Raw genomic sequence first — 13,383 nt, forward strand, 5'->3', positions numbered from 1 at the left:
CTAGAGAAATGATCGCGGCCACCGGCATTTGGGCGATCTGCTGCTGCTGAATGTCCTTATTGATCAGTACGAGAATTTCTCTAGAGTTCTCGTAGATAATTTCTCTAGTTTCTGAAGAATTTTCGGTACCCATGCTCGTTTCATACTGGATGCGAATATATGCAAGGCACACATCCTCAACGCAAGACACATTTTTCGGGACGAGAAATAGAATATATTTGCCTAGGGTGATCGTTGGGCTGTAAAAGCTCCTGATTTATGCTCGTCTCAGCCCAGGCTACGGAACTGCTATTCCAGTTCAAAACCCATGTTAAAAAGTGAACTATTTCCTTTAAACGTCAATGCAACGGGGACCGTTTTGGGGAAAGTTTCTCGGCTGGTGGTGGGGCACCTGTGTGCCGATTTTGAACGAAATCGGGGGGACCCCCCATTGACCCAAAATTTTGATTTTCCCGTACAAACTTTCCTATGGGGAAAAAGTGGAATTTTCCTGCAGGACTGTGTCTGGGTAAACGAGAGCTTTCGATTGATACCCATTTTTACCATAGCACCACTTTTTTGTCCGTACAAAGGCGATTTTACGGATATTTTACGAGTCTAGGGGGCTTTACGGGCCTTAAACGTCAATGCAACGGGGACCGTTTTGGGGAAAGTTTCTCTGCTGGTGGTGGGGCATCTGTGTGCCGATTTTGAACGAAATCGGGGGGGGGACCCCCATTGACCCAAAATTTTGATTTTCCCGTACAAACTTTCCTATGGGGAAAAAGTGGAATTTTCCTGCAGGACTGTGTCTGGGTAATCGAGAGCTTTCGATTGATACCCAATTTTACCATAGCACCACTTTTTTGTCCGTACAAAGGCGATTTTACGGATATTTTACGAGTCTAGGGGGCATTACGGGCCTTAAACGTCAATGCAACGGGAACCGTTTTGGGGAAAGTTTCTCGGCTGGTGGTGGGGCACCTGTGTGCCGATTTTGAACGAAATCGGGGGGGACCCCCCATTGACCCAAAATTTTGATTTTCCCGTACAAACTTTCCTATGGGGAAAAAGTGGAATTTTCCTGCAGGACTGTGTCTGGGTAAACGAGAGCTTTCGATTGATACCCATTTTTACCATAGCACCACTTTTTTGTCCGTACAAAGGTGATTTTACGGATATTTTACGAGTCTAGGGGGCTTTACGGGCCTTAAACGTCAATGCAACGGGGACCGTTTTGGGGAAAGTTTCTCGGCTGGTGGTGAGGCACCTGTGTGCCGATTTTGAACGAAATCGGGGGGACCCCCCATTGACCCAAAATTTTGATTTTCCCGTACAAACTTTCCTATGGGGAAAAAGTGGAATTTTCCTGCAGGACTGTGTCTGGGTAAACGAGAGCTTTCGATTGATACCCATTTTTACCAAAGCACCACTTTTTAGTCCGTACAAAGGTGATTTTACGGATATTTTACGAGTCTAGGGGGCTTTACGGGCCTTAAACGTCAATGCAACGGGGACCGTTTTGGGGAAAGTTTCTCGGCTGGTGGTGGGGCACCTGTGTGCCGATTTTGAACGAAATCGGGGGGGACCCCCCATTGACCCAAAATTTTGATTTTCCCGTAAAAACTTTCCTATGGGGAAAAGTGGAATTTTCCTGCAGGACTGTGTCTGGGTAAACGAGAGCTTTCGATTGATACCCATTTTTACCATAGCACCACTTTTTTGTCCGTACAAAGGCGATTTTACGGATATTTTACGAGTCTAGGGGGCTTTACGGGCCTTAAACGTCAATGCAACGGGGACCGTTTTGGGGAAAGTTTCTCTGCTGGTGGTGGGGCATCTGTGTGCCGATTTTGAACGAAATCGGGGGGGACCCCCATTGACCCAAAATTTTGATTTTCCCGTACAAACTTTCCTATGGGGAAAAAGTAGAATTTTCCTGCAGGACTGTGTCTGGGTAAACGAGAGCTTTCGATTGATACCCAATTTTACCATAGCACCACTTTTTTGTCCGTACAAAGGCGATTTTACGGATATTTTACGAGTCTAGGGGGCTTTACGGGCCTTAAACGTCAATGCAACGGGAACCGTTTTGGGGAAAGTTTCTCGGCTGGTGGTGGGGCACCTGTGTGCCGATTTTGAACGAAATCGGGGGGGACCCCCCATTGACCCAAAATTTTGATTTTCCCGTACAAACTTTCCTATGGGGAAAAAGTGGAATTTTCCTGCAGGACTGTGTCTGGGTAAACGAGAGCTTTGGATTGATACCCATTTTTACCATAGCACCACTTTTTAGTCCGTACAAAGGTGATTTTACGGATATTTTACGAGTCTAGGGGGCTTTACGGGCCTTAAACGTCAATGCAACGGGGACCGTTTTGGGGAAAGTTTCTCGGCTGGTGGTGGGGCACCTGTGTGCCGATTTTGAACGAAATCGGGGGGGACCCCCCATTGACCCAAAATTTTGATTTTCCCGTAAAAACTTTCCTATGGGGAAAAAGTGGAATTTACCTGCAGGACTGTGTCTGGGTAAACGAGAGCTTTCGATTGATACCCATTTTTACCTCTTTGTGACGTCATTTCTAGGGGAAAACGGGTCATAAAGGTTTCCCTCTACCGGGGCCTTTTTTCCCCCTACCGAATCTGTGCTGTGCTGAATCTGTGCTGAATCTGTGCCAACTTCCGTTACATCGTGCGGGGCGGTATTTCGGTTTTTCCGTATTTATCTACTATATGTAATTTTAAATTATTCTATTATACGGCCTTCTTGTCAGTTATCATTTATTTAGATCTCTCTCTATAACAATATACCGTGGTGATTATATGCACTGTGTCTGTGGGTTTGCATCAGGGCTTATTGGGTAGGTATGGGTTGCTGTCGATACGAATTCAATTAGATTTTTTTCAATTTGAATTTGAATTTGGTTGCTGCATAGAATGCACCTGATTGCTATACTCAAACTTTGCTCCAATAATCCTGAGGGCTGTTCACGGGCCCTGTGTGCAACTGCGGTCGGACCGCACACAGCCTCAAAGCTCCGCCCACTGCGTCCGTACGTCACTGCACACAGCGGTCGCTGTGGCCGGTCGTGACAGGCCACAGCGGACCGTCCGCTGCACGCAGCCATGACGTCAGAACCGCCTACCCATCCCCTACCCGCACGCCTGCTGGACGCACCGCACGCAGCAGTGTGCGGTGCCTGTGAACACCCCTCTGAAAAATTCCTGGCTGCTAGGTCAGGGTAATTAATATTGCTATTTACATTGAAAATTTGTCCCATTTTCATGTATTTTTTGTTGTAATTAATGTTATTCACATTGAAGTCTGGTTGTCCCATTTTCTTATAGGTATATTTTTTTAGGGTTTGCAATTAAATGTTTTGTACAGTTCAAGCTGTTTAGGGATTAAAGGCTGAAACAGACTCTTTCTGTATTCAGGAAATTCCATGTGAGATGCTTTTCAAATGCATTAAGCTAAATTCTGCTCGCATCAATTGTATGGGGTAGGTGCATACAATTAGTGCATGCATTTTGCTTTAGGCTCTTGGGTGTAATTTCCTGGCTGCAGAAAGTCTGTTTTATTCTTGGTGTTTTGTCCTGCCTGCATTCAATGCTGTATGTCATTTTTGGCGCATTCCCTTAGATTTTGTGGCAGCCATAGCCCAAGCACCCATTTTCCCGATTTTGCCATTTTTCATGGACTTGCACATTAGGGCTGACCGAGATTACTTCAAATTGGACGAATTTCATATTTCGGCTTTGGCTCACTATTTTTCCTATGTAAAATTGAATTTTAGATGGGGTCTTACATGAGACAAAAATTGATCAGGATACATCTTCCGTAGTAAAAAGTAGTTTTATGGGAGTTTTATGGGAGCTGTTTCCAGATCATGTCAGATGTTAGTGGTATATTTGCAACATCAGTTCCGTACCTCCTCTTTCTTATCGATGAATGGTCTTTTGCTTCGAAACCTCATCATACGGCGTACGAGTCTAAAGAATCAGGTTGGATGGAATACCGGTGGCTGCAAAACCTATTACCTACGAAACAGGTGAAGCTGCTCTTCAGATCAATTTAAACTCTTCCAGAATTGCTGAATCTTGCCAGAGGCATTGGCAACTAAAGCCTCTCCCTCGGCAGGAACAATACAATGGCACTGATTGGCTGTTCACACATATCGTTACAGGTAGCTACATATAAGCGATATCAATTCGTTGGATGCAAGCTAATAACTATGCCCTTGAATAACTTTTCCTACTATATAGTAGCATATAGTGAAAAGGCGTGAAAAGGCACATGTCAATGCTGGTGTTAAGGTTAGTACCCAAATCTGTTGAAAGAACTCTATCAAAATATGCAATTGACTTTTCAGCTGATGCAAAATTATCATTCAAATCAATTGCATTCAATTTTGTTTGCAATTGTCTACCAACAATCACCATCGAAGTGCACTGAAGGAATATAGCTGAACAATTAAACATTAAGTGTGAGAACGTGAGATGATGTTTTTCGTACTCCAGCGTAGATGGGTACTAAGAATTAAACATTAAACATGTCAATGGGATCAGTAACTAGCGATTTGGCGGTTTCCATTCATCCGAGTTCCGCGACTTCTGATGCCTTTTTATATTCCATCAGGGCCCATAATTCAAGCAGATAGCCAAAAGCTAAACGTAGATGGATGCTTAGGTCAAACGAACCATCAGGAAGGCATCTGGCGGCATCCAGAATGAAGTAGGTAGGTACCAGCCGTAAGGGCTGTGTTGCAAAGAGGAGTTTTGATTCAGGAACAGCTGATGATCGAAAAAGAAAGAGCGAGAAAGAAGATTGGTGTGAGAGACATCGTGAAGGAGCTGGTTCCGCTTATCCTGGCGCAGTGACTGAAATCCAATGCAAGATTCAGCCCTCCAGTCCAGTGATCATCTAGGAGAAGAGTCTCACGGTGAAACAGGAGAAGCTTTGGGAGAAGAGTCGAAGAAGTTGCTGTAGGAAGGGCGAAACAAACTGAGAGGAAAAGGTTATGCAAATGCTGAACAAACTACGTAATATCACCACTTGCCCTCATTCCATCCTGTTTTGTGATGAGCCAAATAAAGGGTGTATCAAATACCTAAGGTGATATGAGTTTTTCGTCAATAACTCCCGATCAAATTGAGTTAGCGAGTCGCAAAAGTAACGAATGGACTCAGGAAGACCTGCCGAATCGAATGATATGCAACATTACCTCTTTTGATCAAGGTCGTGGCCTGAGGGGACCTGACCTGACCTTGACCCGAGGTCAACACCGTAACTTACTCTCACCCGAACAAAAAGTATACCATTCGACGCGCCTGATATAGCAAAACACGATGCTGACAAAATCGCGGCTCTGCGACCATTTTGAGCGAAGTTATTCACCAAAAACCGAACCGGTCTTGCGCCACTTGACCTGACCTCAGAGGTCACCAGATAATCCCAGGCCTTAAAATCGGGTACCAATCGCTGCGTCTCGTAACGGCGTACACGCTCGTTCTTTCCCCAAGGCTCTAGCTCAATTAGGGGCGAAACGGCGAGGGGGGTCGTACCAACCTCTCATTCTCGGCCGGGGCGCGTATAGAAAACCAATAGGTCCGGCGAGGGTTAAATACAAATGTGCAAATTTACTACGAAAGGAGTGTTTTTATCAAAAAATTGCAAAAGGACATCCAACCTTAAAATTCAATTTTACATAGGAAAAAAGGTGAGCCGAACTGAAATTGCAAATTCGAAAATCTCGGTCATCCCTATAATGCACATGGCTTTTGAACCAAGGAAGCTACAGCTTTGCAGAAAATGTATTTGATAGGTCTTTTGCTCTTCTACCACCCACTCTGCTGGGGCAGAATCTGCTCCTTCCTGTTTCGCTCAAATATGATCTAAAAGCTATAGCTCAATGCCAGTTAAGTCAACCTTGAGACTTGAAATTTGACCTCACCTGGCCTGACCTTGATCAGCATTGACCTGAACTTCATCCAATAGGGCATGGCAAGGGGCTAAAAATAAACTCCTCTCCCTGGGGTAAAGGTCTGTTTGCTTAAAGGAGGAGTTGTTTATACTTTATAATAATATTGTTGCTATCTACATTTTGTCACATTGGACTTAAGAACTACTGTTTTTAGTGAAATTGGTTTAGGGAAGAAGCATTCTGAACATGCAAATAACTCACCTTTAATCCTCAAATCAATAAATAGTTAATTTATTGAAGTTGTTAAGTGTTATCCACAATTGTAGTTTTTGTGCATGTACATATGGAAAACAGTTCCTAAATTGTATACTTATGCATTTTTTTTCAGGCTGGGGTCTCTTCTTAATTTGTTCTAGATATTTCAAGTGTTGCAAATGGCAGAAGCTGGGGTCTCCAGGATGAATGCAAGTAGTGTGCCAGAGAATGAATCAGCAGGAGTTGCTGGTGCTGCTCCTTCAAATGCAGCAGACTCTCAGCAGTGTCCATCCTCTACTGATTCGTCTGATAATGCTAAAGCCAGTGGCGATTTCAGCAAGAAGCCTACCTGCCTCATATTCCTTGGCATGGCTGGCTCTGGAAAGACAACGCTGGTACAGAAAGTAACATCATATCTGTATGAGAAGAAACCAGCACCTTATGTGATAAACCTAGACCCAGCATGTGCTGAGATGCCCTATCCTGCTAACATAGGTAACTAGAAATTTAGGCATTTTATTGCATAATTATTAAAACACATAAGCCGACCTTGAAATATTTGTTGTTAGCATTTAATCTGTTGATTTTTTTTCTCAAGCAATATATTCATGTTAAGGTAAGTTTAAAAAAATGAAAGTTTCACTCAGAATTTTAATGGTGCTCTTTCACAACTCCAAGTTGAATGTATTTCGTTCTACAAACTAAACCCCCAGTCAAAAGTATTTTTCTGTACAGCTTTTCTTTTGTTAAAATTGGCCACCTGATTCGTTTGACAGATATTCGGGACACAGTCAAGTACAAGGACGTGATGAAGCAGTACGGCCTGGGACCGAACGGCGGCATCGTGACCTCGCTGAACCTGTTCGCCACGCAGTTCGACCAGCTGCTGGGCCTGCTGGACAAGCGGCAGGACCAGCACGAGTACGTTATCATCGACACTCCGGGGCAGATCGAGGTGAGCTGGCAGACCGGCGTGCACACTGACGACGCCATCGTACTATTGACAGTGGACTGGCTTTCTTGGCTTCACTGAGTCATACAATTACTTGGGTTTGCTGCCTTATATAATGTGTAGAATAGATGGTGGTGTTGCCAAAGTTTTGTAAATAGTCCTTGTTGTTTTGGGCCCTTTATTGACAGCTGCGTTTTTTTCGGTTGCCCAAACCCAACCTGGTATATCGTATGTGGGACTCTCACTGCTCTGGCAGTTTGTGTGCGCGTGTTACCGACCACCTCGCTGCTGCAGGTGTTCACGTGGTCTGCGTCGGGCTCCATCATCACCGAGGCACTGGCAGCCAGCTTCCCCACCGTCATCGTCTATGTCATGGACTCGGTGCGCAGCGTCAACCCCGTCACCTTCATGTCCAACATGCTCTACGCCTGCTCCATCCTCTACAAGACGCGGCTGCCTTTCGTCGTCGCTCTAAACAAGGTAAGAATCCTCCCTGTTTCAGAAATTTTAATTTCGAAGTTTCTTATGGTTGCAAGGGCCTTTTTTCCAGAAAACGCAACTTGCAAACGTCAAATCGATTTTGCTTGCTACCTCAAACCGCGTCAGGACACAGTCCTGCGTCTCGACCCGTATGCGTGTATTCATATTAGCGGCTAGCGATTCCTTGGTAGTGAAGGAACGTCATCATTCAGTGATACAGCCTCACCGCGCGGGCAAATGATATCAAAGAGTCCCAAAATTCGCGGCTCTCCGTGAGTCTGACCGCCGGCCCGGTTGGCTTCCATCAGACAGACGTGGTCGACAGCAGCTACGCCGAGGAGTGGATGCGCGACTTTGAGGCGTTCGACGAGGCACTGCGCTCGGAGAGCTCGTACGCCACCAACCTGACCTACTCCATGTCGCTGGTGCTCGACGAGTTCTACAGCAACCTCAGGTGAGCCGACATCTGATACGGTACATCTCCGGGGCTCCAGGCAGTGGAAGAGGTCCCGACATCCCGCGAGTTCGACTCGATGACCTGAATACTTTGCTGTTTTAGCAGGTTAATACTCGGGGTTGTATGCAAGTATATAGTATTTTGGTATATAGGACAGTTCTACTTACGAGCGCGACCAGTTTTAATGTACAGTCTCTTCCTCATAACTAAGTGTGCCTTTAGTATTTTTACGCAACCGAAAATAACCGTTTTCAGTGTCTGACACTGACTTCCAATGCCGCTATGCTGTTAACGTTATACTCTGCTGCACAATAGTGTGACACGGCAGGTACCCACTGTCACCCCTCTAACTCACCCGTGTCGGCACGCGCGGCCTGCGACAGGTGCACGGGCGTATCGGCGGTGACGGGCGCCCGGCTGGACCGGCTGCTGGAGCTGGTCGGCGACGCTCGGCGCGAGTACCTCACCGAGTACCGCGCCGAGTACGAGCGGCTGCGGGCGGCGCGCGACCAGGCCGAGCGCGGCCGGCAGCGGCGCGACCTGCAGCGGCTGGAGGCCGACCTCGAGCCGCAGGACCGCGAGGCCACCGTCGAGAGCGACGTCACCCTGCGCTCGGCAGCGCGCGTCGACGACGACGACGACCTGGCGGAGGAGCGGGAGACAGGTAGGGATGGGACCGGCACCTGGTGGGGGAGCGGGGACAGGCAGGGAGGGACCGACACCTGGGTGGGAGCGGGACACAAGTAGGGACGGATCGCCACCTGTACCGCTGGTACCCGACCTGCCATGTGAGGGGAAACAGGTACGAGGAGCTGGCACGAACTATGCAGTTACATCGTTAGACCTAGTATGAGGTTAACCAACTTTTGCCAGTGATTTAAGTTGCAATATTATCTTCAAATTAGATTTTAGAAAGTAATGCGAACTAAAAGGGCCGATAAAGAAGCGCCCGCAATATAATTAACTCCACCTTCTTTCAAAGGATTAAAACCGAAATTACTGTTTTTTAAACTAGAACTTGTGCACAATCACAGATAACAGTAGTACAGTACTACAGTACTACTGTTATCTGTGGCACAATATATCCTGTATTTTGCCAGTCTTTTGACAGTTCCGATAGCTAGTGAGACCTGTCCGACAATTATTGAACTGACGATCCGTTTGTATTTCAGAGCGGGACGATGAGGATGACACGGAGTCGTTCCAGAGCTTCCTCCAGCAGCACAAGCAGCGACAGGCGGCCCGACGAACGACCGATGCAAGCAAGTCTTGAAACCAGCTGTGAACACTTAAATCATGTCCATTCACTTGTAAGCGCTACGAATACATAACACTATATATGTTCACTGATTGTGTCCCATCAAAACGTCCCACTCAGATACAAAACGTCGCGGCGTTTGTACACAGTGATGATACCGACGGATGGCACTGCAGTGACTCGCCGCCTAGTGCGCGCCAGTCACGGGACAGTCGAGGCTCGCCGCCCTTCTAACACTTATCAATCACAGTCTACTCCACGGGCCAGCTGCTGGACGCCGCGCTGTTCGTCTACCAGCCGATCCTTCTCACAGCACAAGGGCGCCTTCGGTGACAGTCCTGGCCGGTCGTCAGCGAGGCGCCTCAGCCTCGTCTCTGCATCACAGGTCACACACCGCCGCAACCGCAGCGCACAGCTCCCGCATGTCTTAGCAGATCGCCGGTCGCCCACGGTTTCTGAAGGCATCTGCTGAGCTGTTCGCAGATCGCTCATAGCTGGTCCTGCAGGTACCTGTTGAGATCCTCGCAATTCCTGCAGGGACCTACTGAGCCGCTAATCAGCCAGCTACCAGTCCTAACAGGTACCAGCTGAGATGCTGGTGGACCAATTTTCAGTTCCTGCGGGTACCTGCTGAGCCGCTCACGGTTCTTGCAGTTCCTGAGCCGCTCACAGTTCCTGCAGGTACCTGCTGAGCTGCTCGTCGGCCGCCTCACCGTCGTCCGGGTCGGGCATCTCGAACTCGTGTGTGCGCACGTCCTCGTCCTCGCCGTACTGGATGGCGTTGTCGACGACGGCCAGTAGCTGTCCGATGCTCAGCTCGTCGTGTAGGTCCAGCGTGTGGTACTGCACCAGGCCGTACTCGTCGACCACGCGCGCCAGCGCGGCCGTCAGCCGGCGGTACCGCTCCGAGAAGCGCGACCCGTCCGAGTCCATCAGACGCCGCGTGTCCGGGTCCACGAACCTGCCCGCAGGCGCCCGGATCAGCGGCCAGAATCTCGGCGACAAACGCGACATAGTGACATCGGTGTGTTATTCATTCGACGATAGCCGGCTTACATGAACCATTTTCTCTCAATATTTCATGGTAATTACTAATACTTGGTCCCAACCAGATGTTTTATTCTTAGCCTTAGGCTTATTTGCCAATCGATTTTAGTATGAGATAAGACACCAAACCAGAGGCAACGTTCCCTCATCCGCCAGTTACCTCTCGAGCTGGTTCCGGGACTCAGCGTTGAGGAGGTCCATCTTGGTTAGGACGTTGACGTGCGGGATGCTGATGTTCACCATTACGCTGAGCGCTGCCATCGTGCCGGAGATGAACTTACTGCCCTCGACCATGAAGGACGAGTCGACCAGGAACACGCCGCACATTCGGAAGTTCAGCGCCTGGCGACGCAACACCATCCGTTAGAGCTAGAAATGGTGGGAACAGTCTCAACCAGCGCTTCGCCGGCTGGTTGCGTTGCATCGGACCGTGTCAACGGTGAATGTAGCGCAACGGCCCGTTTCCTGAGAATGGACGATCAGTTGCAAACCATGGATACCTATTACCTACTTTGCACGGTTATTTAACTAACTAGGTACCTACTAGCATTGCGGCGATGAAATATTATCGGCACTCGGTGGAAATGGTACTGAGTGGGACGTTACGGGCCCGAGTACAGTATCTCTCCGTGAAATTGCGCAGCTTAGTAACCTGCAGCGCGTCAACGATGTTCTTCATGGCATCCATGTGGGTGTAGAGCTCAATCTGGCCGGGACAGTCGAAGAGGAAGTAGTCGTCGTCACCTTCTCCGAGTTGCTCCTCCAACCAGCTCATGTTTTTCATCAGGTATCTGTGCGACATAGGACGGATGGATTCTGCTATCAATCTAGCATCAATTGATGGCGTCGTGCCATGGGGAAACCTGAGCAAGGGTTAGGAACTGAGCTGCGAATAATTGCGATGAACCGACGCAAGACTATGTAAACGGACGCGCCATCTAATCAGCATTCTTTCGTAATGAACGAATTGGATTGGATGATTTTGGGACTCTTTGTAAGGTTATAAAATAAACCCTTTTCACAAGGATCGCTAAATTTCACAATATGGTTTCACATTTGCTTGCCATTTAGAATGGCAAGCGCATTATAAATGCATAGAGCAGATAGTAAGGCGCCATATGGTGTTTTACACAACTTTGATATGCCCTGCGAGTCTGTGTACGCCGCTCACTCGATGCAGAAGACGAGTCCGCCGTTGGGTCCGAAGCGCAGCTCCTCATCCTCCATAGCGTCGTCCAGGTGGATCAGATCGCGCACGTCCACCGTCGGCTGGTAGTCAAAGTACTCGGCAGCCGGGTCCAGGTTCACCACGTGCACCGTCCGCTTCGCTGTCTGTGCATGCTTCTGCATCGCCGAGCAGTAGGTGCTCTGTTGGGTAAACAGATTCCAGTCGGATCAAATGAAAAGGTGCTGAACACCTGTATTGATAAACAATGACATCAAAGAACGTATTAGGTAGAATGGAATGAAAATGTCGATTTCGAAAAGACCAAAATAACATCAGAAGGGCATAAAACTATACAACAGCTAAAACTCATGACAACATAATTGAGGGGTGTGATACCTACACCCTACTTCCCCACCTATCTGAGTACCAAACAAAACAATGAATATTGAATAGCCATTGCCCTCCCACCACAGAACACTAGGAATCATGTTTTAAGGGGCTCGACTATCATATGAATTGTATTATATAGGCATCTTTGGCACCTATTGCCACAGCCCAGCCAGGATAGCTGCTGAAGCTTTTGGCAGGGCCACAGCCATGTGATATTGTCCAAGTGGAGCAGCTCGTGCACATCCATCATTGGCTGGTGGTCACAGTAGGTACATCAACATAGGTACTCAGCAACTGGGTCCAGGACCAGGTTCACCTCATGCACTTGTAGCAGTGTATATAAATAGAATTTTTGCAAGACATTTTTACATTAGCCCTATTATTTTGCATGATAGGCTAGGAATGATAGTGAAATTGCCCTTTTGTACCAAAAGCTTAAAATTTAATAAAAACCACACCATATTGTCACAAACCATATGTACCAAAAAATTGTTCATACTGTCATTTACTCCTAAAAACAGGTACACTGGAAGTGGAATAACAAAACCTAATTTAACTGACCTTTACATAATGAAGACTTACTTTACCTGACTAAACATGTGGCTGGAGTGACTTATAAATGTTAAGTGTAAAAAAATATTTGTAAGTATTGATGTGCTGTGTCACTTTCAGGCTAAGGAGGACATGTTCTTTCCTCTCACCTTTTTAGCTTGCCAATTTCTGCAGTTTTAGAGGGCGCAGAAAGTAGATAAAGCTGGAATTACTTCTGTTATCGGTATCCTTAAGTAAATAATTAAAGCCCAACCACTAGACAATGAAAATGATGCCTATGAATTGTGAGTTAGGTAGCTAGTAGCTACTAGGTACCTTTCAAGACTCGATAGACACTGACACGCACCCGAAATAAATTTTCTGTGTGCTTATTTCTGTAAATTATATATAGGCATGCAGAGTTATAAATATATTTACCTTCCCACTTCCAGCAGGACCCATGACAAGTTGGGCATACCTCATCTTGAGAACCTTTTGCAATTTATATTGATATGGCTTGCGAGATCAAGATGTTGAAAGAGAAAGGTGGATTAGGTTGAAACAAGTGACAGTGTAAAAATATCAGACAGGACCAACATTTATTTTGATCAAATGTTACACAATCTTAATGAATTCTTATCAGCAGACACCAATAGATGACATAGGTACGTGTCTTTCATGTTAACATTTTATCGCTTATCCCTGGGTCGACACGGGGCTCCAAAATTGTTCTTTATTTATATCATATGCACCAAAGGAGGACCATTCGTGGTTGCAATTAGTCAATACTTTCTATTTAGTTGTAAATTTGCAGAATTTTGATTTTAGAACACAATTTTTAATGAAACAAGCGCTTCATTTATGTAAAAAATGATACGACATAAACTGCGCTGCTGTTTCAGTTGAGATCACTAAATTCTGAAAATTCCGGGTGTCTGTTAG

At 46.7% G+C, this 13,383-nt stretch overlaps 2 protein-coding genes across 12 annotated transcripts; one reads left to right on the top strand and one right to left on the bottom strand.

Moving 5' to 3' along the window:
- The first annotated feature begins 2,634 nt into the window (after positions 1 to 2,634).
- Positions 2,635 to 9,393, top strand: LOC122378655 (GPN-loop GTPase 1-like). Of its 9 annotated transcripts, none has more exons than XM_043359944.1 (7): positions 2,635 to 2,681; positions 6,292 to 6,653; positions 6,935 to 7,113; positions 7,405 to 7,590; positions 7,899 to 8,044; positions 8,431 to 8,711; positions 9,220 to 9,393. In XM_043359944.1, the coding sequence occupies exons 2-7, from the start codon at positions 6,338 to 6,340 to the stop codon at positions 9,318 to 9,320; spliced, it is 1,209 nt and encodes a 402-aa protein (XP_043215879.1). In that variant the 5' UTR covers positions 2,635 to 2,681; positions 6,292 to 6,337; the 3' UTR covers positions 9,321 to 9,393. The 9 variants fall into 9 exon arrangements, with proteins under 9 accessions (XP_043215879.1, XP_043215877.1, XP_043215881.1 ...); XM_043359942.1 differs by having other exon boundaries at positions 2,640 to 2,840; XM_043359946.1 differs by having other exon boundaries at positions 2,641 to 2,671.
- Positions 9,189 to 13,293, bottom strand: LOC122378657 (GPN-loop GTPase 3-like). 3 transcript variants are annotated; one of them, XM_043359953.1, is made up of 6 exons: positions 13,231 to 13,272; positions 12,880 to 12,957; positions 11,524 to 11,720; positions 11,005 to 11,143; positions 10,513 to 10,694; positions 9,189 to 10,266 (listed from the first exon to the last, which is right to left on the bottom strand). In XM_043359953.1, exons 2-6 carry the CDS (start codon positions 12,922 to 12,924, stop codon positions 9,972 to 9,974), a joined length of 858 nt encoding a protein of 285 aa, XP_043215888.1. In that variant the 5' UTR covers positions 12,925 to 12,957; positions 13,231 to 13,272; the 3' UTR covers positions 9,189 to 9,971. The 3 variants fall into 3 exon arrangements, with proteins under 3 accessions (XP_043215888.1, XP_043215886.1, XP_043215889.1); XM_043359951.1 differs by having other exon boundaries at positions 13,205 to 13,239; XM_043359954.1 differs by having other exon boundaries at positions 12,880 to 13,293.
- Positions 13,294 to 13,383: the final 90 nt, after the last annotated feature.

The sequence above is a fragment of the Amphibalanus amphitrite genome, unplaced genomic scaffold, assembly GCF_019059575.1.
Source record: "Amphibalanus amphitrite isolate SeventyFive unplaced genomic scaffold, NRLGWU_Aamphi_draft 000063F_arrow, whole genome shotgun sequence".
NCBI classification, from domain to species: domain Eukaryota; kingdom Metazoa; phylum Arthropoda; class Thecostraca; order Balanomorpha; family Balanidae; genus Amphibalanus; species Amphibalanus amphitrite.

Coding starts and splice junctions, on each gene's coding strand:
- LOC122378657 (XM_043359951.1), bottom strand. Junction 10,695..11,004: donor ACATCGTTGACGCGCTGCAG/GTTACTAAGCTG, acceptor TTGCGTCGCCAG/GCGCTGAACTTCCGAATGTG. Junction 10,267..10,512: donor TCCCGGAACCAGCTCGAGAG/GTAACTGGCGGA, acceptor GCCTGCGGGCAG/GTTCGTGGACCCGGACACGC.
- LOC122378655 (XM_043359944.1), top strand. CDS start 6,338: ATGGCAGAAGCTGGGGTCTCCAGGATGAATGCAAGTAGTGTGCCAGAG. Junction 7,114..7,404: donor ACACTCCGGGGCAGATCGAG/GTGAGCTGGCAG, acceptor TCGCTGCTGCAG/GTGTTCACGTGGTCTGCGTC. Junction 7,591..7,898: donor TCGTCGTCGCTCTAAACAAG/GTAAGAATCCTC, acceptor GGCTTCCATCAG/ACAGACGTGGTCGACAGCAG.